We start from the raw sequence: 26,404 nt of genomic DNA on the forward strand, positions 1-26,404 counted from the left end.
AAGTGATGGCTCTCTCCCATGCCAGGCTATCCTTACCGGCATGCATGGGGGCTGACAGCTCACAACCCCCGCCATAATAACCTCGCCACCCCCGAGGGGGTCAAGACCCCCAGTTGGAGAACCCCAGGCCCCAACGCTTTGATCCACCAGCCGGGCTGATCCCGCTCACGTTGACATCGATGGCAAAGGCCCTTATTGATTTCACAGGGAGCGGAACTGGGCTGCTAGCAAAAACCCGAGTGTTTCTTCACAGCCGTGAATGCGATGGCATGGCCCAGACATCCAGCGCCAGGATGAGGCGCTTCCATCACCCGGCCCTACAGACGGCCGAAAGTCAAACTCCGCTGGCGTCCTAGCGGGCCCTCGGTGCCTGGCGCCGTAGCCCCGTCTAGCCCCCGGGACTCTCCACCTTTCCAGGTGGCGGTACCCATTTCAGGAGGCTGATTTGTCGCATCCGGCCCCTGTGAGGATAAAACACACACACACACACCACAACACACACACCACACACTTTCACACAACACAACACACAACACAACACACACACGAGATCCAGCCTACAGAGCCGCGTGCACCAGCCATCGGCTGCAGGACAGTTCAGTTTGTCCCGTTGTACCCGTTGTACCGCGCGGCACCGATCTCGCGGGGTCGAGGCACCCCCGGGAAGAGGGAGCGGACCCCCCCCCGGGGCACGTGCAGCCCGCCCTGACGGAGCCACTGGTCCCGCCTGCCAGCGCCAGGCCCTGGCCGGGCCCCCCGCCCCCCTGGTGGCTGGTATTAGGTACTGCAGGCCCGGCGGAGGGCTGCGGCGTGGGGAACGGTTGCGCTTCTGCGGCCGCAGTAATTGTCCGGGCCCCTCCTCCAGCGCTAACCGACAAGACCAAAGTGGCGCGCGGCGGCCGAAGGGGAGAGAGAGAGACGCGCCACCGCCTCTTCCTGGGTGGGTGAGTGGGCGGGGCCCGGCTCCTCCCCCCTCCCGTTCCTGTACTCGGAGCCCCTCGTCTTCATCTCGCCCGAGTGACCCGCTCTCTGCGCCTGCAGGCCCCGCCCCCAGGCTCTGCCAGCGCCCCACCCACCTCGGGGCTGGGCCTCAGATTCTCGGCGGCGTCGCTAGCCAATCGCGGCTCCGCGGCGATGGAACAGTGACCGCGCCCGGCGGGGGAACTTCCGCCTCGGTAACCCGCATGAATGACGACAGCAGTAGCGCCAGCGCAGTCACGTGGCCTGCTTCCTTCGCCGCCGGGCGGGGCCCGCGCTCCGCCTCTTCTGCCGTCTCTGTGGTTCTTGCCCGAGCGGGTCTGAGCGCTGCGGCGTGTCTATGGTTTGCGCGCGGTGGCCTGTGGGAAGGTGGAGGAGTTATGGCGCAGGCCTAGGGAGCCGAGAGACGGGGACCGGCAGTGGCCGCGCGCGCAGCTGGCTTGGGAGCGGAGCGGGGGGGACCCGCTGTGTCTAGGGTAAGTCACAGTGCCGGGCGGAGAGACCACCCTGGGGGAGGGTGCTCCGGGGGGTAGGGGCAGCCCTGGGTGTGGGGGCCGTGAGGGGGCCGTGTCACGGGTCGCGTGGGGGGGCCGCGGTGGAGGAGGGGTCGCGTGGGGGGGCCTCGTGGGAGGGGGGCTGTGATGGAGGGGGGCCGCGTGGGGGGGCTGTGACGGCGAGCGAGTGGAGGGGTGAAGTGGGGGGCTTGTTCTGGAGGAGAAGGGGAGGGGCTGCTTTGGGGGAGCAGTGGCTGTGACAGGGAAAAGGGGGGCCTCTCTGTGCAGGGGGGAGAAGGTGCTGCCGGGTGTCACGCCGTTAGCGGAGCGGGGAGCTGTCAGTGATGCTGTTTTCCGTGCGGACTGTGTCCTGCATGCAGGTTAAACACCCTTCCAGAGTTACAGTCAAATGCAGTAGAGGAGCGTGAGGTTGCTCCTAATATCCAGTTCTTTTATAACGTTTTCTTTCAAAGTACGTTACCCAGGAAGTTAGTATCATTATCCACATATTACTGGTGGGGAAGGTGAGAGACAGAAAAGGGCAGTGACTTACTCCAGGTGACCCAACAGGCCAGCTGATAGCTGGGAATAGAAGGCCGCCTGAATCCCAGTGCTCTAGCCACTACTGCCTTCCAGGGAGAAAGGAGATTTAGTCCTCAAAAACTCGTATTGACCCGCACCAGGGCATGTTGGCTAAATCAAGATGGCTCTGTGATAAATAAGACACTTTTTATGAAGAAACTTAAATTTAATGCTCCTGTTTGTACAAATGGATATAGAAAGACTATAAATGTCTCCCTTTGGATGTTTGGATAAGATTGAAATGGGATGAGGAAGTCTAGAAAGGTAGATGCACAAGGCAGGAGATGTTGAAGAGAGAATTTGCTCATGCCAATCTTGTGTTGAGGAAATGACAGAAAACTAATCACGAAGATTTGTATGTTATCGGAGTGTCTTATCTGAGATACAGAGTAACATTTGTCTAATTTCAGTTATAGCCATTAATTGTAGATTAATTTGCATGTGTGATTTGACTTGATTGATATTGCTTCATATTTTTTATGAGAAAAAAATGGAAATTGACTGACTTTTAATATATATACAATACTTCTCTCACTCTGTCTTGTAAGGAGTTTTCTGTATATGTAATAATCTCATGTCCTATATTTCATTTTCCCTTCTCCCCCCATCCTTACAGATCCATGAAAATCTGAATGGATTATTCAGTTAAATAAAATGCTTCTCAGATGCAGCACTGTTTGCCAAGTTGTAGTTTATACTCTTTAACTGTAACAGGAGTTGTGGTTGCTGCTATAATTCCCAGAGTAATGTATTTTTTTTTTCAGTTAATGTCTTTCACTATAACTAGTAGTAATTATGATACTTTGCATTTGATCTTGAAGTAATTAAGATGACAACAGCAGCTAGGCCAACTTTTGAACCTGCAAGAGGAGGAAGAGGAAAAGGAGAAGGAGATTTAAGTCAGCTCTCCAAACAATATTCAAGCAGAGATCTTCCTTCCCATACTAAAATTAAATACAGGTAAAGGCCTATTTCTTTTCCTGCATAACATAGTGTGTAGTGATTCTGTGTTGATAAATTATTCTCAGACTTGCAGCGCTACTGAAAGAGAAATATCACAGACATTTACATGTTAAATGCTGATAATGTACAGACACAATAACTATACAGACACAAAATAAAGGCATTGCACCTGTCACAGCGAGGGTGTGATGGAAGGATAGAAGAGTTTCCAGTCTGAAGAGCAGACACTGAAAATAGGATGGATTGGATTGAAAATAATTATAATATTTTAATATTAATTGTATTTACTTGTTTCTTGTGGGTACCATGGCAGAAAAGAGTTTTTAGAAGGATCCTGAATAAGGAGAGGGTGAACTGAGTTGGGCAGAGTATTCCATGTGCAGGAGAAAAGATACAGGGTCATGTGGAGGAGGAGGAGGAGATGATCATGATAATGATAAATGAGACATCATCATCAAGGCTGACATTTGCAGAGCAAAGAAGCTGATGGGTGGGGGCATGCTAAAAGATGGAATAAGAGGTGTATGCATGGGTTGAGTTGTATAGGACCTTACAAGCCAATACAGAGGTTTTAAATTGACACATTGGGCAAAAAGGAGCCTGTGGGGAATAAAGAAGTCACACTGGGTAAGGAAGATCATTTTTGTAGCTGTGTTCTAGAAGGGCCAGAGGTGAGCAACATGAATGTCACACTGGCCGCAGAAGAGGAGGTTTTAGTAATCATGTGAGAAATGATCATGTCATGAACAAATTTGTTTGCAGTTGGGACGGAGAGGAGTAGCTCGATCTTGAGTATGTTCTGGGGGAAGAAATGGCAAAATTTGGATACAGTTTGAGATAGAATCCAAAATTTAAAGGGACAGTGTCAATTTAAAATTCAATCGCTTAAAAAAAAAAAAAAAAAGTTAGCTGATATTACACTTGTCTGAGTTCCCCTTACCACCAGTGCTAATTTTTGTTATTTTACAATCACACTTCCTTACCTTTTGAAATGCTTTGTCCATCTCTCTTACTGTGTGCAAGACCCAAATAGGTGGGAAATGGAGCGTGCTGGAAAAATAACAAAACCATACACAAAATGCTGTCAAATGCACAATATTAAAAAATGGAGGTGTTCCTGTACTTTTTAATTAAAGTCTTTGCTATTTGTAAAAATAGCATAGAAGACATTTTCAGATTTTTTTTTTAAGGTTAATGTCCCTTTAAATAGAAGACAAGCAGGTTGTGTAATACTAATTTTTCACTTTCTCTTTGAGGTGGCAGTGGGGAAAATACATGCATAAGAACATATGCCGCATATTTTAATAAATCTTCTGGGTGCTTTTTAGAAGTGTCTTTTTATTATGCTCCGGTTCTCATACAACTGATCTGAAGGATGCCTTTGTTAAATAGCACTGCATTGTTGAATCTTGTTGCAATATTTTAGTCTCCCTTGTTCCCCTTTGAATGATGTGTAGTATTTGGGGTTCTTGTGACTGTACCAGCCCCAAGCTGCTCACATATGTAATCTGCAAATCCTGGTTGTTGTTTATACAGTAAAAATGAGCAAATTACTTCACCATGAAAATCAACTTGTGCACACAGTATATTAATAGCTGCTTGAATCTAGGTTTCCTCCAGGCACTATGTACACTTATTTCCAGAACAGAAGAGTTTGAAATGAATTATTGCTCATTTTAGTTCTTTTTAAGTTTTCTGCAGCAAATTCAGCATTCCCTTGCAATACTGTGTGTCAAATATGAGCTGTTGCTCTTGGCTGAGACCTATTAAATATGCATGGTGTATCTGAAATACATATTTTACTGAAGCTATTATTTCCATATGCCCTCTCTTCCCACTTGCTTGTTTTTCTAGAACACAATTTAGTGAATCATCTAATTTGGAGGTGATAAAAAGTATCCCTCTGCAAGGATAAACTATAGCCATCTGATACATCTATCTGGGGTTAACTGAAAACACATTTTAGTCTTGCTCTTGTCTGAAGAAGCCTGGAAAACCTTATGCACTCAGCAATAACTTGGGATGCTATAACTGTCAGAGAGAGAAAAAGAGCATGTTGGCCAGAACATCAGGTGCTGGTCAATGTTGGCTAGGACATGATGCTTGTATACTACATCACTAGGTGTCTGGAAACTGGTTGAGGTTTTAATGTGTTCCTAGAGGTGGGGTGGGGGGGAGGGAAAGGCACCTTGAATGGTGTCTCATCCTCATATAGGTCTGAAGAATTATTCTGATTTCTGGTAACTGGCTCTTATCCCAGAGTTTTCAGGCTCACAGGGGCAAATGCTATCAACTGGGAACTGTTTACTTAATCTTCCTTTTTTTCTTTTTTTTTTCCACATTGCCTATTCTAGACAGACCACTCAGGATGCCCCTGAGGAGGTGCGTAACCGTGACTTTAGAAGAGAATTGGAGGAGAGAGAACGAGTTGCTGTAAGAGAAAAGAACAGAGACAGACCAGCAAGAGGTAGAATGAAAATTACATCCTGTAATGAATCCATGTATGGCTGGCAGGCTAACATGAGGATAGAATCCATGACCTACTTGAGCTGAAGCAGAACCTCCATCACTAATAGTAAAACACTTATCTATGGGCCAGCCACTAAAGCGTGACTGTAACATATATGTTGCTATGTCATTACAGTACTAGAGGATTTTTTATTCTTGTACTGCTTGGGGGAAATGTATTTTGTGGAGTTTCCTGGCCTTGGTGAGAGAGATCATACATTGCAAAATATGTGAGATTGTTAGTGGATAATGCATTAATATTTCAAATAACTCTTTGGTTTTGTTCTGTAATGCTGTGTGTGTGTGAAAATTTAGGCACTACTGGTTGTGTGGAACATCTAAAATGAATCTAAAATATTAAACAGTACTCATGGTAAGAAAATGGGGGCATTCAAACTCTATGGGCTGCAGAAGCTGTGCTGTCTGATAAGATCCAGACTACCAGTGCTTAGCGGCAGCCCATGTGCAAGAGTGCGGGGTTCCTTTTTCCTTGGATCTATGGAGTTGGGGGGGTGCAGTGCAGCCACCTCTGTGGCCTCCTTTTCTTCTTATAATGACATGAAGAAACTCTACAAAATGAACCTGTGAGTTTTCAGGGTGCCAGTTCCATAGCCATGGATGTCTTTACAGGAGAGATCAGTTCAGGCATTAAGTCATTTGGTTCCAGAAGTTAAATGTTGCAAGGTCAAGTTTGGTAATTCTGCTTTACTGTCGCTCTTATTAACTTGTACTAATGTTCATAAATTTTCCTTTTTTAACTTCTTAGAGCACACAACATCCTCTTCTGTGTCTAAGAAACCTCGATTAGATCAGATTCCAGCAGCAAACCTTGATGCGGATGATCCACTCACAGATGTATGTACTTTCTATTCTCCTCCTCAGAACTCTTGCTTTTCCTTAGGGTATTCAATAGCCGTACATATTGCATTTGCAGATCTGTTAAGGACCAGATCACCAGTTAATGGTTCCAGCACATGTGGTCTCTTCCTTTAACTAGTTATTGTAACTTGAATTTAATGCAACGTGGAGTAGTTCAGAGGACCCTGCTTCTACACTCTAACTGCAGTCTGAAGAAGTCACTCTTCACACACCCCTGGCAGCAGCCCGGAAGCTAAGGAAGGGGGATAGAATAGTGGAAACACCAGCCAGAAGGCTCTGGGATGATGGGTAATGAGGATTTTCCTTCCAGTGGTCATCAGGAAAGAAGCGGCTTTAAATTTAATCAAAACCTAGGTAGCTAGAGTTTCTGCAAGATGGAGCCCCTGAGAACTTTGCTCTGTTTTGCACTTAGCAGGTGGGACTGGGATCTTTCTTTGTCTCCTTTCCTCATTATTCATATCAGCCTCTGGCTAGTAGGTCTAGTCCTCTGACTAGTAAGTGGTAACTTTTTCAAACCTAATTTGTACCTGGAAACACCAGTATTGGAGACAATACACCAACTGATAAAAATGGTTTTTAAAGTTATGCTGATTCTAAGAAAAAACAGGAATTATGAAGAATGGATTATGAACTCTTGCATTGTGATACCTTAATCAGAACATTACTCTGAATCATTTGCTATGTTAAAGTGTTGAGATGGACCCTGCTATAGGCATTCATCTATTGTACCTGCAGAGGTGGAGGAGACAAAACCCCACTAATCTCCAGATGGTGCTATAGGCAAAAAAAGAAAATGATACCAAGTGGAAGCCCCTTCATGGGGTCTGGGAATCCACTGGTGGAGCAGGATTACAGAGACATGCATGGTCGGATTCTCCCTCCATCCCTTTCCTCTAGTGTCTACCCTGCAAGGAATCTGAACCAAAGATGATAATATTTAAATCTGCGGTGTCGTGATCTCCTGTGACAGTTAGGGCGGTCTGGCCACATGATTTCTGTGTAGCCATGTTGCCGGGAAGCTGGAGGGACTGGGAAGAGTAGTGAGGGAGTTTGAAAGAACAGTGGCTGCACAGACAGCCTTAACGTTGGTAATACTTATGAGTCTGGGGATTGGAGCCAAAGTTCTTTGCTGTTCTTTCTCCACTCACCATCCCTGTCCACCAAGTCCTGAGAGAGGAAAACCTAGTAATGTAAAACTTACTTTCTTTCCATGAGTCCTGAAGTCAGGGCCTTTTGATGATTACTGGCTGCCCTGGTACAGCCATGTAACCAGTAAGCTGTGTGTTGGGGTGTTGCTCTCATCATGATACTTCTGGAGACTGTGTAGGAGTAAGGCAAGTCGCAGTCATTTTTATCAATATTGTTACTTTTTTATAACTTGAGAGTATTAAACCCTTCAAATTTTGTTTTAAAAATAAAGCGGAGTTGTTTTGCTTATAGGTCAGTCTATGATGGACTCTGGTCATACCTGGTTGTTGAACTTAGTGGCAAAAGGTCTAGATTTGAGGGATATGGAGAAGTAAAGCATATTCCTGATATGCTGATGTACCACACTCTTACTCTCCTTATTTTGTGACCCTGCTTATTAAAATTACTTTTTGTCATGCTGCTCTGGGTGCATGTGGTACATCTGATAGCGCAATATTAATTTTGCTTCTAAGTAGTACTTAGAAGTGCCACTCAAGACCGCCTTGTGCTAGGCACTGTACATGCCATTAGCAAAAGGCCACTTCCTGCTCCAAACAGTTGACAATCTTAGCATATAATTAGATGGATTAAAATCAAACAAGGAATGAGGGAGTTTGAGATACAGGTGAAATGATTGTTTGGAGTAAATGTGTCTGCATGCCAATTGCCTAGCCCTTGGAGGAAAATAATGAATTGCGTAGTCTGGATAAGAACAGATGCATCCATTTCTGCCTTGCTTTTAATGTGCAAGGACAAAAGAATCATTTGTATTACACCCACTGGAACTGTAACCTCCAAAACACTTCAAGAATCCACTCCAAGCTACTTTTAGTCTGTCTTAGGCAATCTTGGTTTTACAGTTTTGGACAAAATATTTGGTTCTTTCTAATTTTTTTTTCATGAGTAAATGTATACTTTTCACAGTAGCCAGCTGGTTTTATTAAATGGAATGAGTAACCAATCCACTGTTTCCCTCTTGTTAGGAAGATGATGAAGATGAGGATTTTGATGAAGAGAGTGATGACGATACTGCAGCTCTTCTGGTTGAACTAGAAAAAATCAAAAAAGAGCGAGCTGAGGAGCAGGCACGGAAGGTAAAATCTCACCAGTTACAGAGGTTGTTTGCTTGCAAATTAATTAATTTAAAAAAAAAAAGGAATTTTCACAGTGTACTAGAAACGACACTGAAGTGATGGAATGTAGAACTATTAAAAAGCAGTAAGAAGCACATTTTAATACTGCAGTAGGCCTTTAAAAGACACCAGGAATACGTTTCTTATTAAATGTTTTATGGGTGAGCTTAGTACTCCTTACAGGGAGATGCCAATGGTGGCAGTTGGAGCCAGGCATGGGATGGGATGCTGTGCAGTGCAAACCTCTGCCAGCGCGCTTAATCTCTTAACAACCTTTTTTTTCCTGTGCTGAGTGCTTCTTGACTAAAGGCTGCCAAACGATGTTATGGTTTGATAAATACTTCTGGACATTTGACTAAGGCCACTCGAGGTGGATATGGTAATTATCTTTTATTGGACCAACTCCTGTTGGTTAGAGAAACAAACTTTTGAGCCACACAGCGCTCTTTTTCAGGTCTGGGAAATGTACTCTGAGTACCACTGCTAAATACAAGATGGAACAGATTGCTTAGCATAAGTAGTTAACACACATTTCAAGAGACCATTCAAGGTGAAGCGGCCCGTTAATACCCCTCTAGTCATGGGCTGGAAAGGAAGATGAGTTGGGAATTGGAGGGCATTGTAAATGGGGAATAGATTGTTGTAATAAGCCATAAATCCAGTGCCTCTGTTCAGTCCATGATTCTTAGTGTCTAGCGAAATTATGAATTTAAGCTCCCAGGCTTGTCTTTTGAAAATGTTGTGCATGTTTCCTTTCAGGATAAGGACTGATAGGTCAGATATGGAGTGATCGCTTTGTGAAAAGTGTTCACCCATACGTGATGTGGTGTTTTTGGTTTTTTATCATTTTCCTGCGTGAGTTAATTCAAGAGCATAATGATTGTCTGATTTCATCCACATAGTTGCTATTGGGGCATTTAGTGCCCTGGATGAGGTATGCCGCATATTGTGGTAGGCATGTGTAGGACCCATGGATCTCAAAAGGTGTGTTGTGGGGGGTACTGATCATTGTAGCAGTGGAGATATATCTGCAGGTTTTGCATCTGTTGTTCTGGCAGGGCCTGGTGCTGCTTTGACTTGGTGTGTCCTAGTCTATGGGGAGCTTGCTTCTGATGATGAGCCTGGAGAGTTTGGGGGATTGTTTGAAGGCCAGAAGAGGGGGTTCAGGAAAGATTTCTTTCAGGATGGGGTCCCCATTGAGTATAGGTTGTTGTTGGGCAATACCCCAGTGTGGGGTGGTAGGTGAACAACAAGGGGTGTGTGGTTGGAGGGGGGTCTATTTCTGTACTGAAGCAGGATCTCGGGGTGTTTGGGTGGCCCGTTCCACAATGCCATCTACTCCTCTGGTTTAGTGTCCTGATTTGGTGAATGCAGTTTTGAGTGTATTAAGGTGTATATCCTGGACTTTGTCGTTGGAGCATATTCTGTGGTATTTGAGTGCCTGGCTGTAGAAAACAGATAACAGAAGTTGGTCCAATAAATGATACTACCTCACCCACTTTGTCTCTAATGCCCTGGGACCAACACTGCTACAGAACTCCATAAGGCCACTCAATGCAGTTGCATTTGAATGTATAGCTGGCATCTATGCACCCTCACCAGCAGCCCTTGGTTTGACTGGAGTGCGATGTATTCTGGTAATCCCTCTCTGCCAAACATCTCTTTGGGGGGGGCTATTGTCCACTGAGGTACTCTAGAAGAGCCTATTATGACACGGCTAATTTAGAACCAGCCAGAATAGGGGTCCTGTAACAAACGCCTTTGTGATCTTCTTGCTGGATGCAGCTAATGTTGACAGCGCAGGAATCTTTATTTCCAAACTAATGTAGGGTATTATAAACAGGGAAATAAGAAATGCAAATCTGTTTGAGGCTTTTCATCCCAAGAAAACCCAAATACTTTACCTCCATTGTTGCAGTACAACTTTTGGTTGTGCACTAATTGGTTGTGGTTGTCTAGAAGTTTGGAACGGTGTTCCAACTCTCGTGCGTAACAAGAATTTACAGGTGTATTGTTAGAACGTTCTAGCTAACATGTTTTGAAAGTCTGATGTAAATAACACACTGTAGACTTCAATTTGACCAGGTTTGCCCATACTAAAACCTAGGTTGCCTCCCAAGTTTTAAATCAACCGGCTTGCATGTGTTAAGTCTACACTGCCTTCTAGAACATGTTAGTTAAAATGTTTGCTAGCATATTCTAACAATACACTTGTAAATCCTAGTCAAGACAAAGCCTGAAAGACCTGCAAGCCGGGTAAGCTAAATTGAGTACCAGTTCATTTATCCTGGAAAGTCAAAGGCCTAAGTCAACCCTACTTAGATTTGAAGCGGTTCTGCTATTGATATTCCAAATACCTGCTGCTCAGCCTACCAAGCTAATCCATTTTTACCATTAAAAATACACTAGAAAGTGTCTTTCCCTTACTTTTGTGCCTAGGAATTGCAGCATGTATCATATGTAATGACACCCAGTGATCTGCAACTCTATGCTCTGCAATAGTAACATGGCCTAGTAAGACTTACTTAACCCTCTGGCAGCCTTACCTCAGAATTTCCCTGCTTTAAAATGTATTTAAACACAGTGAGTTCAGTGTATCTGTTTTCACAGCAGTGTAAAGAGACTTCTGTTTCTGTGATCCCAGAGTAGACACTTCTTACAAGGAAAACTTAGTTTCAATTTGACTGTAAGTTTAAATGATAATTCTGTATCTGTTAAACTGCTTAGTTTGTTACATTCACACTGATGTGCAGATGGCTTTGCATTGGGAATTTAATGGTTGGGAATTGCGGTACACAAGTGTGCATATCTAAATTTATATTAAATCTACAAAAATGAGGCTGTGGAAATTAAATTTCTAAAGGTACCCTTTATGTGCCACTAGAGGGCACTGGAAGCTGTGAAGTATATGCCACAACATTCATCTTGCTTTTGCTGTCTTTTTTTTTGTTTTTTAAACTGCTAATATTCTTTATCCTCACTGTAATCCTCTTTTTTGGGAGTAAGTCAGTGTGTAAAGTTCACATGTAGACAGTGATCTAAAACACACTGTTTCCTTCTAAGAAAAAATGCTAGGTAACTTTTATTGGGTCTGATGGTACGTGTTGTCACTTGGTATGTATTTTAAGGGGGGAGGAGATGTCTGTTCTTCGCTACTGTGTCTCAGCCCATGGCTGAAATTTATCCTATATGTTGGCATAAAAGCATTTTAAAGTAAATATTGATGACTTCAAAGTACTTCGAGTATTATTTTCATTTTTTTATATCAGTAGCAGGAAAATTAAGTCCATACTAATCAAAATTTGTATATAAAAGACACGATTTGTAAAATATTCTGAAATAATATAAAATGAGATGATTAAATATGACTCCCTCTCATTGTCATGGGAGGCACAGAAAGCCTGTTAGTGAGATCAAGTTAAGACTTCATTATGATGGCAACAGTATAAATATACATCTCTATAGATTACTAAATTTAAAACCAAAAAAGCACATTTCCATCCAAGTGTGCTCCTACGCTTTGGCAGTTAGGAGGGATTAATTGGAAAGCTTGCAAAAGATCAGGAAAAGATAAACTAGCCATTTTAATGTAAGGGGAAGCATGGTTGATGGCAGAAGCAAGGGATTTGGCATCCAGAAATCAATGTGCTAGTCCCATTTCTGCCACAGACTTTCTTTGTAAACCTTGTTCAAAACACTTCATCTCTCTAGGATGAATCTTTTAGTTAAAAAAAAAAAAAGGGGGGGGTGGGCTAAGGGGGCTGAAACTGTTTTCACAGCTATCACATTGGTCCATGAAAAGGGGTTCACTCTCCTCTCCCACCCCAAATTAGCTGCATGCCCTCTTCACTGGCATTGCTCCCATTGTTTTATTCCCTCATCCCTCAATTCCTGGCAGCATGGCCCATTTAAGCCACTACTGCCATTAGTCCCCCCACTGAAAAACTGGGTTCTCTGCTATGGAAGTGAGCTTCAGGAGAGGAGAAATTCAGCCCCAGGCTGTAGTACCCTCTCCTGTGGAATCTGTAGGGTTTATGAGTGGACAACTACATCCCTGCATCCAATCCTAGCCCCAGATAGTAAAGGGCTGACCACTCTCCATCCATAGCCCACCAAGTCTCCCCTGCCCCCAGGTGGATCTATAACCTCTTACACTACTTCCAAAGGGTCTTGAGAAGAGGAGGATGACACTTTCACGGAAGTGGATGACTTGCCCACCTCTTCTACGTGGGAGTAAAATTATCCTTATATGCATTCATCTTCAGGGCACAATGTGGCTGCCTGCATCAGTTTCTCCACCTGTAAAAGGAGGATATTTCCTTACATCAGGGGAGCTGATGTTATGATTATGGTTGTTAAGGGCTTAGCTTGCAAGAGGTTGGGTACTACTAACATGCAATCAAAATGTTTTACAAACCATAGTCCAATCCTGCAAACACATTATTAATTTTATGGACGTGAGTGTGATAATGCATGTGAGTGATTAGTTACTTGCATGTATGTTTGCAAGATCAGACCTACATACACAATTAAATAGCTTCACTGCTGAAATGGAGACATCTCTGCAGTAGAGGGCATCTGACAAGCAAATGGCAAAAAGAACATTAGGGTTAAACCTTCCTTTTCCTTGCCAGAGTGAATACCTGCTCGCTCTTATTATTCCCACAGAACAAACTGAACCTCAGTGTTTAAGATTTCATCCGAAAGACCCACAATAGTGGGAGAATTCAATTTATATATTAAGCAAGGTGTAAGCCTTCAGTCTTGTTGTGATTTGAACCCATAGTTCTGGGAAGCTGACATTTCAAACTTGAAGCTTAGATTTACTGTTCCATTCCTTCCATTTTTTTATCTCAGGGTTCACATCAAGGATATACTCAATACACTGGACATAGTCTACTACAAACAGCATGCTTCTGTTTAAATGTGCTGTACAGTATTTAAGTGGAATATGTAATGTAGGGGGACCAGATCCAGGAAAACTCATTACACATACAAGCCTGTTGTTGAGTAGCATGACACAAAGGCACAGGAGCATAAATTTGAAGGTCAATTTTTTGTTGGCTGTGTTTCTCTGTACTAGGAACATGCAGGGCCAAAACCTTAAAGTTATCCCTAGTTAAAGTACAATTCTATAGCCCATCTTGCATTTATTATACATAAATATTGATACAGATGTGTAACCTTTCTTAAAAACTTTGCATTTTAGGGTAAAAAGCAGTATAACCTTAGTGAAGTTATTTGGAAACCTCGTTAGGGTAAACTGCATGTTTTTATAATTTTCATCTTTTATAGTATCTTCACTGGTATCTAAGTCTAGTATTTACCTTACTATTATATGAGAACATTTCCTTTAATGGGCATCTTCAGTAAATGCTGTTAAATGCTGAAGACAGGTACTTTCTTGACGAATGGGAGGAAAAAAGCATATACAGATAAAACTTACGATCTCTCAGTTGGACTTACCATAAGTGGCTTATTTAGATTTGAATTTCTAGTAGCATAAAGTAAATAAAAATAAATCAGATTTTTGTAAACTGTTTTGTTTCTTCTTGACCATGTTAATTAATGGGATAGGAGAGGTAATGCCATGGTGTCTTCTATCCTTGCATCTGTCAATGAATCATCTCGTAAATTGCTGTTGATGACTGGAAGGTCTGACCCAAGAAAATCAACCACACTCTTAATTGTTTTGTCTAACTCACATGTACAATAATTTATTTGGTTCTATTTGAGGGGGCAGGGAAATCTGGCTTTTTTATTCTCTGCATTTTCAGATATGTTCTATCTCAGGAGCATATCTGATTGTTTCTTTTTGTGATTGTGTCAACTTCAGTATGAAAGCCTTCAAATCTATTTTTGGCTTATGGTTCCAGAGTTTTACCAATGTTCATACTAAAACATTAAATGTTCTAACCTTCATCAAGTTGAAATTTTCCCCTTACTTTTAACTTTAAAGAAAGCAGAAATCAATGGCCTGACCCAAAGTGCATTGAGGTCAGAGAGAGGGTTTCTTTTATCCTCAGTGTGCTTTGGATGAAATTTCAGTGTTTGAGTTCTTAGCTTCCATTGAGCTCAGTGGGAGTTGAGGGTGCTCAGCCTCTCATATAAAGATTTCACTCAGATGAATAACTAATCAGTCTAATAAGAACTAATGAACACTTTCAGTAAATGAATCAGTATAAAAGTCCTCACCTCCTTTCGTCTTCTTAAACACTAGTTTGAGTTTTGGGTCTTCAATTCTTAGCTTTTTATAAATATCTGAAGTGATCCATGAATGTTAAATGTATGTATCTTATTTTTGCAGTCTGTTCCCTTGATATTCTTCTCAACATATTCAAACCCATACACACATTAATGAAACTCACACATATACTGAGTATAATGGCCCTGTATAATTAGCAGGTTTCATGTGAATTTTAAAACTAAACTTTGGTGTGGGGTCCAGGTATCAAAGATCCAACATCTGTCATGTTTCAACCATTTCCTTAAAAGGTAAATTGAAATGATTTCAAATTGTCTGCTGAATATAAAACTTTTAATCTTGCGCTTCTCTGAGGCCAGAGTTCAGGCTTTTATGTTTGTTTTCCCCAAGCTTTATTTCACCAAATATTTGTCCTAAACCTGAGTATATGTTTTTACTAATTCCTAAAGTGGAATCACTGCAGCTCTTTGCTCTGCTCTAAGTTTTAGTGATGGCCTCAACTTTTGCAGGAAAAAACACGAAATTCAAGTCGTCTTATAATTTTTATCAACTCTTCTGAGACTGCTCAGTTATGTTAGATGGCACGTGTAAAAAATGGCAGAGCTCTGTTTATGCTACAGCTACCATCAGCGGAGCTGCATGGTGAATTATGTGCACACCCTATGAATTTGATAATGTAGACACAACTCCTGTTCGGAGGCCCCTGCCTATGTGGGATAGGGAGAGGTGAGTAATTCTTCTCAAGCTTCTTTCTGTTTGAGTTTGTATGTTGAATCCATAATATTATTACTATTGCTTAATAAATCTTTGTACTAATACACAAGAGGAGCAATGTGGATTTTGGAGCAATCTCTGAGTTGCTTATTTCTGGATCACCTGGTCTTGATCATATCCCAGAGACGTGAAGCTGAGACAGCTAAGATTCTGTCTAGGTCTGTTTGATTTGAAACAACCCACACTTGAATGCCTGGAGAGTCCTAACCTTCAGACAGGGAGTGGGTAGGGGAAGATTAATATGGAAAATTCTAAAACTCAATGAAAACCTTTTTTGGCAGAGGGGACTTTGCAGCTCAGCTGAAATGTTTAAGTGTAGAGAAGGCACAATTCATTGTAGTACCTAAAATGTCAATTTTTTTTAACATGATGGCTTCAGAACATTAAATGCAATAGGTGATTTTTACAAAATGTGCCTCTGTGGAAGAACATAGCCAAGCAAAACAATATAACATCTACAAGCCCCATCTTTAAAACTAGCCTGCATTTTAAAGCTGTTCAAATATATTTAAATGTCATCTAACTTAGAACAACTTCTGAGCTGTTGAATGCCATAAATTGATTTACTGCCCACTTAGTACCGCTAGTTCTATTCTGCAAACTGGCATCTTCTTTCAACAGATCTGCTCCCTGTTTGTATTCAGTCTTAATTGTTGACTTTAGTGACAAAAAATTAAGCTTGTAGAGTTTTACTCCTGTTAGCTAGTTGTGCTGTCTCTGCAAGGCAAAAAGGAAGCAAACTGTTGTGCAACAGAATTGCTAAGCTTCAAACACTAGCATTGGGAGGACCCAGTTTGCCCTGCAGAAAGGAAGAACCCAGATTGACTTTTAGGTCTTAGATGCTTTTCTTAACTGCCATCCCAGCAAATATCTGTTTACTTGTATATTAAATACACTTGAGTCTGGAAATAATTTGACAGTAAACATGGCACCCCACAATGTCACCATCTTATTCCTCTCTTCTAAGAGCATATGCATTTTAAAGGGACATTGTCAACTTGAAAACAACATATAGGAATTCCCATAATGGATCAGACCAGTGATGTGTCTAGTGCAATATCCTGTCGATGCCCATGATGACTAATATCAGCTCCTTCAGAGGAAGAAACCATAAAGTCTGCAAGTTATGGGATAATTTGTTCTCAGGGGATGAACTTCTCATAACCCCACTAACTATAGGTAGACTTGTGTCCCAAAAGTCTCAGGTTTTTAATATTTACTATTCATAACTTAGGGTGTATTATAAATGTCTATAAAGCTCTTGGCCTGTCTTGTGGCAGAGAGTTCCACATGCCAATTGTGCACTGTGTGAAAAATTTCCTTTAATCAATTCTGAATTTGTAGTCTTTTATTGTAATCAAATGTCTCCTTTATATATTATGAGAGAAAAGGTGAACAGAAGTTCCCAGTAGTCTCAGTACTATTCATTATTTTACTTATTTTTACTCCCTAAACTCATCTCCTCGCTAAGGTAAACAACCTCAATCTTTTCAGTCTCTCTTCATATGAGAATTTTTCCATGCTCCTAACCAGTCTTGTTGCCTCTCTGAAACTCCTCTATTTCTGCTATATTTCTTTTTCCTAGATTCCCGGAAGAGACCATTATGATATCTAGTCTGACCTCCTGTTGCTATATTTTCGGGGGGCAATTCAGATCATTGAGGGATTGTCACTGCCTACTCAGTAATCCTGGGTTCCTAAAATGCTCTGCTGCTCTGTTTCAGAGCCTGGATACCAACAGCCTTCAGACTGTACTCAGAATAGTATGACTTACATTTTACAATGATATTAATCACCAATGTGTTGTTAGCTTTCATAAAAGATCTTACTTCTTACCTTTATAATACAGTAATATTGTATACAGCCAGTTGATTCAATTACTTATCATTAAGTTTCAGACTCCCTGTCTTTATAGTCCAGAGGCCATCTCCCCTGCTCACTAGATGGCTTTTGATGGCTTTATTTAATTATGTAAATGTGCCTTCGTTGTGTCTGCCTAACAACCAGGCTGGTCAGACAAACACATTGGCTAAGGCAGACTGTGCTTATGCGTTCGTGTCACTACGTTTTAAGAAATCAGTCTAGCACGTTTACAGTTACATTGTGTGACCTATCCATTAACCATGTAATGTGAGCCATGTTAATTTTATACTGTTCTAGGTTTTTTTAGTCAAAATGTCATGTGGTACCAAGCCAAATGCCTTACAGAAGTCTAATTATATTATGTCAGCACCATTATGTTTATCCACCAAACTTGTAATTTCATCCAAAAATATAGTTTGACAGGATCTATTTTCCATTAACCCATGTTGATTTGCATTAATTATATTACCCTCCTTTAATTCTTTATCAGTTGAGTCCTATGTCAACCATTCCATTATCTTACCCAGGATCAGTGTGATCCTGACTGGCTTATAGTTACCTGAGTCATCATTTTTTAAAATTGGCGCATTAGCTTTCTTCTTGAACTTCCCCAGTGCTCTAAGACTTATTAAAAATCAACAATCATACTCTAGCTTGCTCCTCAGCCAGCTTTTTTAAACCTCTTGGGTGCAAATTATGTGGACCTGCTGATTTAAAAACGTCTAACTTGAGTGTCTTCTATTTAACATCTTCCAGAGATCCAAGTGGAATGGAAAGAGTGTTATCACCATATGATGAGACTATCATCTATTTTCCCCACCTGAATACAGAACAGAAATATTTAGTGAATATTTCTGCATTATTACTGATTACTAGATGGAAATGGTAAAGTTATGTACCAAAACTATTGTCAGGATTCTTTTGGTTCCTAATATATTTTAAAAAGTTCCTTCTTATTGTTCTAAATTCTGCTGATTATAGACTTCTCCCCTTTGCTTCTCTTGGCAATTTTCTACAATTCTACTCTTTCTTCCATTTGTTATATCTTATTTTATTTTTTTACAGCTGCTTTCACTTCCCCTCGAAACCTGCACAGCTTTTGTCAGCTGTGGGTTTCTGGAAATCTAGTAACCAGGCACCTAGCATTGATGTATAGGCAGTTCAAGAATTTCTTCTCTTTGTCCTCTGCTTCCTTGATTTAATTTTGAGATGGATAACCAGAACTGAACACAATATTCCTTGTGAGAGCATACTGATTTACCAATTATTTTCCATCCGATAATACTTTGTCTTCTTTTTTAAGATGCTGCTTCACACTCCTTCACATCTTCACTGAACTGTTCACAATGATGACTAGGTCGTTTCCCTGAATTGATATACTTAATTTACAATCCAGTAAAATATGTGAATAGTTCAAATTATTATTATGGACAATATGCATTACTTTGTCAGCGTTTAATTTCATCTCTCATGATTTCCTATTGCTTGGTCCACCCCCTTTTCCAGCTCATTAATAAATATACATTAAAAATAAAAAACAATGCTAGTCCCACTACAGAATTTAGTGGCACCTTCATTAAGCTTTTGCCATCATGAAAATTGACCATTTATTCCCACCTTACGGTTTCTGCAGTTAGTGCTTTGTTTGTCAGTTCTGCATTGTGCTTTGCCCAATGTCTATTTAGGAGCCTCACGTGAGGAACTCTGTCAAAGGCCTTTTTTAAATATGTTGTCACCTGGTTTTCCTTTATCCACTGTTTTATTGTGACCCATTCAAAATATTCTAATTAGTGAGCCATCATCTCTTTTGCAGGAGCTGTGCTGAGCATTGCTTTGTGTCACAGTCATCTAGGTGTTTTGTAACTATTTTTAATTATTGTTTCAAGCAATTTACCAGATACAAATCAATAATCTTTACTCCTATAATTCCCCAAATTATTAAATTATTAAACTATAAGTAGGTAAAGTCTTTGGAACTTGCCTATCCTCTGGCATAGTAGTTGATTTTAATGAATGCAGATTTCTGCTAGCAGCTCAGCCATTTCATTTAAGTTCCTTCAGAACTTCTGGGTGTGTACCACCAGGGCCCTTTTGCTTTTCAATTTTGATTTGTGTCATCACTATTTTTGACATCTCGGTCTTTGATAATGCTGCATCATTGTCACTAAAAAGGAGTACAAATAATTGAGCTATTGGACTAATGAGAATTGAAGGATATTACAAGTGTTGTGCTATCACACACTTCAGTAGAGAAAAGTCAAGATGACTCTTATGGCTGCCACAGTTTTGCTTGTAATGTCTCAGTGGTCTAGAACTTTTTTCATGGTAAATTTGATTTTTAAAGTGATACTATGTGAAATAATTGAGAGCACTGAGGTGGGAAATATGGACAATACAGTGACTGCAATTAATATTGTCTTTTACTTTCCTTTAGCTGGTCCTTTAAAACGCTCATATATTTGGAATTTGAATTCCTTTTGAGCCCTAGATTTCCTTTCCTTTTTTAAAAACCTGATGAATAATAGTAAAATGAACCTGAGACTACTTAGAAGTTATCAGTGTTAAATCTGAATCTCAAAAGAACTCTACTTCCAAATAGAAACTAATAGCTAACAATATAGGATATTTACATATACACCAGATATTGTATCATGATATACTGCATTCACTTGTCAAGTTTTAGATCTGTGCTGAGAAGTGGAGGAGATGACCACCACTTCTAGTGAGCAGCCTGGAGAGATTCTACTGTAATTTGTCTGAAGTCAATGACTCTCTTAATGAACCAGTGCATGTATAAGGCTTGAAAAAAATACTTTTTTAGGATTTCCATGAAAATAATCTTTGCTAGAATTAAATACTTCCATTGCTTGACACAATCCCCATTAGTACTTGCTTCCTTCAGTATATGCCAGTATGGAGAGTCTGCCCATAGTATACTTCTGTTTGAACTGGTTCTTCCAAAGTGTAATCCTTTCCTTACTGAGAATGATTTTATTTTTTATTTTTTTAATGGAGCCTTGTTTAAACTGTAAATTATTTGGAGTCTCTGCCTTATGCTTTGAACGCATTGAGCACATTGTCAACACTTAATAGGGCCGTGGTGGCATTTGGTCTCATTTAAACCCTTGTAAACAAATACCCAGGTGGCCTCAAAACCGCCACAAAGTGTAGGCACATTACTAAATTCATCCGCATCAGTCCACACTAATTCTGACTAATCACACTGCTGTTAGTCCCTTGCTGTTCATGAGCAAAAGGAGGGAGGCAGTTAGGCCCGGCCATTTTATTTTAAAAATTGAGGTACGCTGTGGATACAAAAAAGCAGACTTCACAATAAGAGTCCTAGGCTGACTCCACTAAGAAAAGAGATGTAAATCTGAAGTTCATATTTCTATTTGGGGAAAAACTACTATCTGGTATTAAATATATTGTATGTCTTGGGTTCTTGTTACCACTGTCCAAATAATTCAGATTTATTTGAAATAACTTCTTCTACTGCTTAACTTTGTGTTACTAAAGGCTCCATACGGGTATTTGAGGTTTAATCCTGAAGCAGTGCCATGCTAATAGATTCTTGGTTTTGAAACAAATTTTCTATCCCATTGGCAATTAATTGAGGCTAAGACTTTGTCTGTACATAAACTACTGCAGCAGCACCGCTGTAGTGCTTCAGTGAAGATGCTACTTATGCCGATGGAAGGGGTTCTCCTGTTGGCGTAGGTAATCCATCTCCCCAAGAGGCATTAGCTAGGTTGACAGGAGAATTATCTAATGCTGTCTACACCAAGGTTTAGGTCAGTTTAACTCTGTCACTTGGGTATGGATTTTTCACACCTTAAGCGACTTAATTTACTGATCTAATTTCTAGTGTACACCAGGCCTAAGGCTAGCTTCAAGTTCCTCTGTGAAAGAAAGTCTAAGGCTATGTCTACACTGACGGTGGCAGATTTGCTGCCGTCAGATCGACTCATCTGGATCGACTGACCGGTCAGTGAAGACCCGCTCAGTCGATCCAGAAATCGACGTATTAAGACCTCTTCAAGTGGCGTAGCGCTGCGTCGACGTGAACATGGTTCCCGTCGGTGCAGTGCATTGAAGATGGAGCACAGAACAAAAGCACAGAAGTCGACAGGAGTTACGCAAGTTTTTTGCGTAGTTTGCGTAACTCTGGTCGACTGCCACCGAGTCTCCGAGGTAAGTGTAGACAAGCCTGAAGAAAAATCATTCTTTCATGTATTCTGAACTATGCAGATCTAAAGAGGTAAAGCTTTTACCAGTGAGCTGGTCTATGAATTCTATATGCTGATAACTTCACAGTGTCCCAAAAACACTTCCTGGATAAAATGCTTTAGGAATCCCTCAGATTTCTCCCTCTCTTCTCCCTCCTCCTCCTCCCCCCCCCCCCCCCCCAAATTATTCTCTGCATGAAACATAGGCTGGTGTGCCTTAAGTGCATAGTAAAGTTTTAAAAATCTTGCAAATTCCTACATTACAACTGCCTAATGTTTATAAGAATGATTTACTATTGTACTTAAGGCTTCTTAGGCTTCTTTTATAGAAATATTTCACTTACCTGTTCAATCCACAAACATGAAAAAGTAAAGTAGATACGACTTATTAATGTACTCTTTAGCATTGTTTGAGTGCTTAAAGCTTGCAAACTCTGGTTACCTTCAGTATAGTTTATAGTGCTGAAAATCGTATGAATTCTACTATCAATAAAAGCATTTCCTGTTTTGTGTCCCCGTAGTGCCCCTGATCTATGAATTTTTTGCAGTTTTAAAAGAAACACCACTGATGATCCATATATCATAGTAGCCCTGGTTTTAGTCCACGTAGCAGTTCTATAGCATTGAATGCAATATTTTTTTAAACTGGAATGATTCCAGACCATATTTTAGTGCAGAAGGATATACTCGTATTCAGTCATACAACTAAGAAAGCAGTCGTCTGCACCCTTCGCTCCCCCCCGCTCCCCTCCCACTCGGTGTTTACATCAAAGAGTGAACCTGGTAACTTGTTTGAAAGCTTCTGGAAAAATTTTTTGATACAGACAGAATGTCACACACAACTTGAAGTCAAGGATAGATTAAGTGACTGGCTGTTAAGGTGACTCATAAAAGTGTTCAGTGCATGAAAGTGGTATCCAGATACGGTTTCTCACTGTTTTAATCAGAAGTTTACATTGCACTGGTGGAGAGCAGGGTGAGGGGGCGACCCTGGACAACGTAACTCTTAAAATTTGGGTACCATGAGATCATTCAGTGTTCTCTGTAAAATGGGTATATGGGTGCATCCAGTATCTCAAAGGGAAATAGTAAGACTTGATGGTAAAAGGCTGAGAGATCACTCAAGGTAGTAGATAATAGCCTGTTTTCAACAGTGTATAACACCTTCTAATCTAATCAATATTGCTGAATATTTTCTTTTTTTTTCCTCATATAAGGTTAAATAGTATTTAGGATAAAGAAAATCAGGCAGTTAGCTTATTAGTACAAAAAATATAACCTATAACATGTACCAGTGCTTACGGGGTGTTAATTGCAAACTTTAGAACATCAAAGGTTAACTAGGCAGCGTTCAGCTTTCTCTCAGTGACAGTAGATTAACAATGTTAAGCTGTTCAGAGTTTCTGCCTCTTCTGTTTTTCCTACACACACAACTGTTTTAAATTGGCTAGAAGGGATGATTGTTTGAATTAGGAGTTGAAACTGTCAATGTGGAGTTATCAGCTAAATGATCATCATCTTCCTCTGTAAATTAGCTTGAAAAGATGGCCAGAAACTAATAAATATGTGCATCTCTTTCTCATTCTCAGGAGCAAGAGCAAAAGGCTGAGGAGGAGAGGATTCGAATGGAAAACATCCTGAGTGGCAACCCTTTACTAAATCTTACAGGCCCGGTGCAGCCTCAGGCAAACTTCAAAGTGAAGAGAAGGTATTATGCTCCATATACATTTGTCCCTTCCTGGAGCTACAGCAGTCTGTGGGGCAGCTAAAATGGCATTATTGCCATTGATTTTATTTCTCCCCTCAAGCCTTGTGTCAAACAGTGTGACCTGAAATTAAGGTATCGCAACATGAGGATGGTGGTTCTGTGTGTTTTTCCAAACAGAACATCCTGGTTCTTTTTGGGCAAAGAGAATTGTGTTGAAAATTGAAGTGCCTTGCATTGCCATCCGTAGCACAATGTGGCTGCAAGAAGCAATGTGGCGAGAGTTGATTGGCAGACTCATTGTTACACTTTTCTAAACACAGCCATCCACTTTGGATTGTTAGTGTCGGTGGCAAGAGAAATTTTTGTGCCGGCACTCTGTTTTTGTTTTCTGTGGATTATAGTACGGTCTCTGTTTGGAAATATTGCCGTTAGCCTTCCATTTCACTAAAATAAGGAATAGACTAGGGGTTTACGAGCTTTACTCAAAAATAGGAACCTCTGGACATTCATAGAACTTTCTACAGTTTTGACTGGGCTTTCTCTTTCCTGTGCTGATGGGCTGTTTGCTCCAGCCCTCTCCCTCCATCAGTCTCTTCACTTCAGCTTCATTCCATGTCTTACCCTCTTCTTCCCTGTTTTTTCTCCTTCTATCACTTTTCTTTCCATTTAGTTGATCCCCTTCTGACTAAGTACATGTTTTTTTTAAAAATAAAATAAAATTGTAGAACTAACGTACCGTTTGGCTATCACATTGTTCACTCTGCTTGCGATTAGCCTCATCCTGCCTCCATTCTATGTCTGCTTTTTGAGGCATGGGCTGTCTGCTGCTCTGTTTGTACAATGTTAGCGCAGTGGAGCCCCATTTTTGATTAGTCCTTAGGGACTCCCTAATAAATATGATTTGACAATGTTTGGGGTTTTTTTTTTTTTTTTTTTTTTTTTTTTTTTTTTTTACTGCTACTTAACACAGTAAACATTTTAGGGTTGAAGAGAGACAAGGTGGGTGGGGTAATATATTTTATTGCACCAACTTCTGTTGGTGAGAGAGACAAGTTTTTGAGCTACAAAGAGCCTTCAGGAGCTCAAAAGCTTGTCTGTTTCACCAGCAGAAGTTGGTGCAATAAAAGATATTACCTCATCCACCTTGTGTGTGTCATATTCTGGGACCAACATGGCTATAACACTGCTGCAAACAACATCAAGATGTAATTTTTATGAGAAACACACACAGTAATTGTTTTTTGTTTTCTTTAAATAAGTTCAGATGTGTGTTAAGGCAGTTTTTCTAAAAGGAAAATGGTCTTCTGAAACCTACAAAGAGCTATTTAAACATAGCTTATTTAAGTTGCTCTGCTTTAATTTCATGTAGTAAATTTTAACCGTACAGCTAAATATTTTGTTTTGCTTTCAGATGGGATGATGATGTTGTCTTCAAGAACTGTGCCAAGGGGATAGATGAAACGAAAAAGGAGAAAAGATTTGTAAATGATACTCTGCGATCTGAATTTCACAAAAAATTCATGGAAAAATACATCAAGTAGTACAGTTTTATGTGCTCCATTGCTGAAAGACTCAAAGGGTCCAGGTGACTTCCCCTCTGTGGTGCACCCCCTTCACCCCCACAAAAAAAAATGGCTGAAAATTGTCTCCTGCCATGAATTTCCAAATGCCTCTCCAAGATCATTGACAGCTTTTTAATTGAGTCACCCTGTATCTGGAGTGTTTTATTCTTTTCAGCATCCCCTTTTTTTTTTTTTTTTTCTTTTTTAATAAACCTGTTTGTGTTTAATGTTTTTCAGTGGATATGCATTTACTTTTAATGGCCTTTGTGTAAATGTTGGAAGAGAGACTGGTTTGCAATAAATACTTTAATTGTCTAAATACTGGTTCTTGGGAAACAACCTGTATATAATGTAGTGGTTTGTAATTTATGCAGATTATGTAAATTTTCATATTTTTAAAACAAAGTGAAATTCTGCATGCTAGGAGAGAGTACAGAATTGGCCTTTTTATGCATCAAACTTAACTATCCTCCTTCCACTGGTTGACTAGTTGAAAGCCAATGTGAACACCTCATCTGATTTCTTAAATTGTGAGTTTCTCTGATGTAGCAGTTATGGATGTGGTCTGACTGGATAGCTTCAGCTATTAACAATTCTGCCTTCTATATTGTGGGCTCAGTCTGAGTCACTGCCTTGCCACAAAGAGCATCCAGAGTGTGTGCGGTGCAGTGGTGTTCTGCCTCTGGCCGGGAATTCCATTCTATGTAATCTTGTGTTCCTAGAGCCCAATCTTGCAATCAGAGCCACATAGATACAAGGTTCCATCTATGTGGATCTGATTACAAAAGAACAGCTCGATCCTGCAAACTTCAAATGTAGTTTCAGGATTTTGTTTTAACCATCCCAGTCATTACACTAAACTTTACTTTAAAAAAAAGTCCATTTGAACAGAAATCAGAATACATGTTGTAGAACATTTCTGTTAATTTAGTCTGTCACAATCTGTAGTGTTCTTCAGCTATCAGAAGGATTTCACTCTCTTTTGTGATCACTGTCACATTTGAGATGCATTTACAAAAGGAGGGTGATTGACACATTGGATTGAAATACCATCCTTTTATCTCTGGATACCTGAGTTTAAATCCTAGTTTAGGTCACAAGTGAAAGTGTTCAGTGATCTCCTGCTCACCATTAGTATTCATTTCAAAACCTCCATACACCATAGCATGATTTGTAATCTCTACTTGAGAGATTTTAGAGTGGAACAGGAGTTGTTGCAGGTCAGGATTTAAGGTGCCTTTGTGTAGAGTTCTTGCTTGGCTTCTTGTCTGTGCTATATCTGGCTTACTTCATTTAGTCCTGTTGTTTCTATAGCACTGATGTTGCTCAGAATCTCTT

General features: G+C 40.7%; 1 protein-coding gene across 1 annotated transcript; it reads left to right on the forward strand.

Moving 5' to 3' along the window:
• Positions 1 to 1,206: 1,206 nt before the first annotated feature.
• CWC15 (CWC15 spliceosome associated protein homolog) lies at positions 1,207 to 25,293 on the forward strand. The gene is made up of 7 exons (XM_067567286.1): positions 1,207 to 1,454; positions 2,876 to 3,014; positions 5,372 to 5,484; positions 6,292 to 6,380; positions 8,576 to 8,686; positions 23,386 to 23,504; positions 24,916 to 25,293. Exons 2-7 carry the CDS (start codon positions 2,884 to 2,886, stop codon positions 25,043 to 25,045), a joined length of 693 nt encoding a protein of 230 aa, XP_067423387.1. The 5' UTR covers positions 1,207 to 1,454; positions 2,876 to 2,883; the 3' UTR covers positions 25,046 to 25,293.
• Positions 25,294 to 26,404: the final 1,111 nt, after the last annotated feature.

This window comes from Emydura macquarii, unplaced genomic scaffold (genome assembly GCF_026122565.2).
Source record: "Emydura macquarii macquarii isolate MOO-44397 ecotype Brisbane River unplaced genomic scaffold, CSIRO-AGI_Emac_v2 contig_318, whole genome shotgun sequence".
NCBI classification, from domain to species: domain Eukaryota; kingdom Metazoa; phylum Chordata; order Testudines; family Chelidae; genus Emydura; species Emydura macquarii.

Coding starts and splice junctions, on each gene's coding strand:
- CWC15 (XM_067567286.1), top strand. CDS start 2,884: ATGACAACAGCAGCTAGGCCAACTTTTGAACCTGCAAGAGGAGGAAGA. Junction 5,485..6,291: donor CAGAGACAGACCAGCAAGAG/GTAGAATGAAAA, acceptor TTAACTTCTTAG/AGCACACAACATCCTCTTCT. Junction 23,505..24,915: donor AACTTCAAAGTGAAGAGAAG/GTATTATGCTCC, acceptor TTTTGCTTTCAG/ATGGGATGATGATGTTGTCT.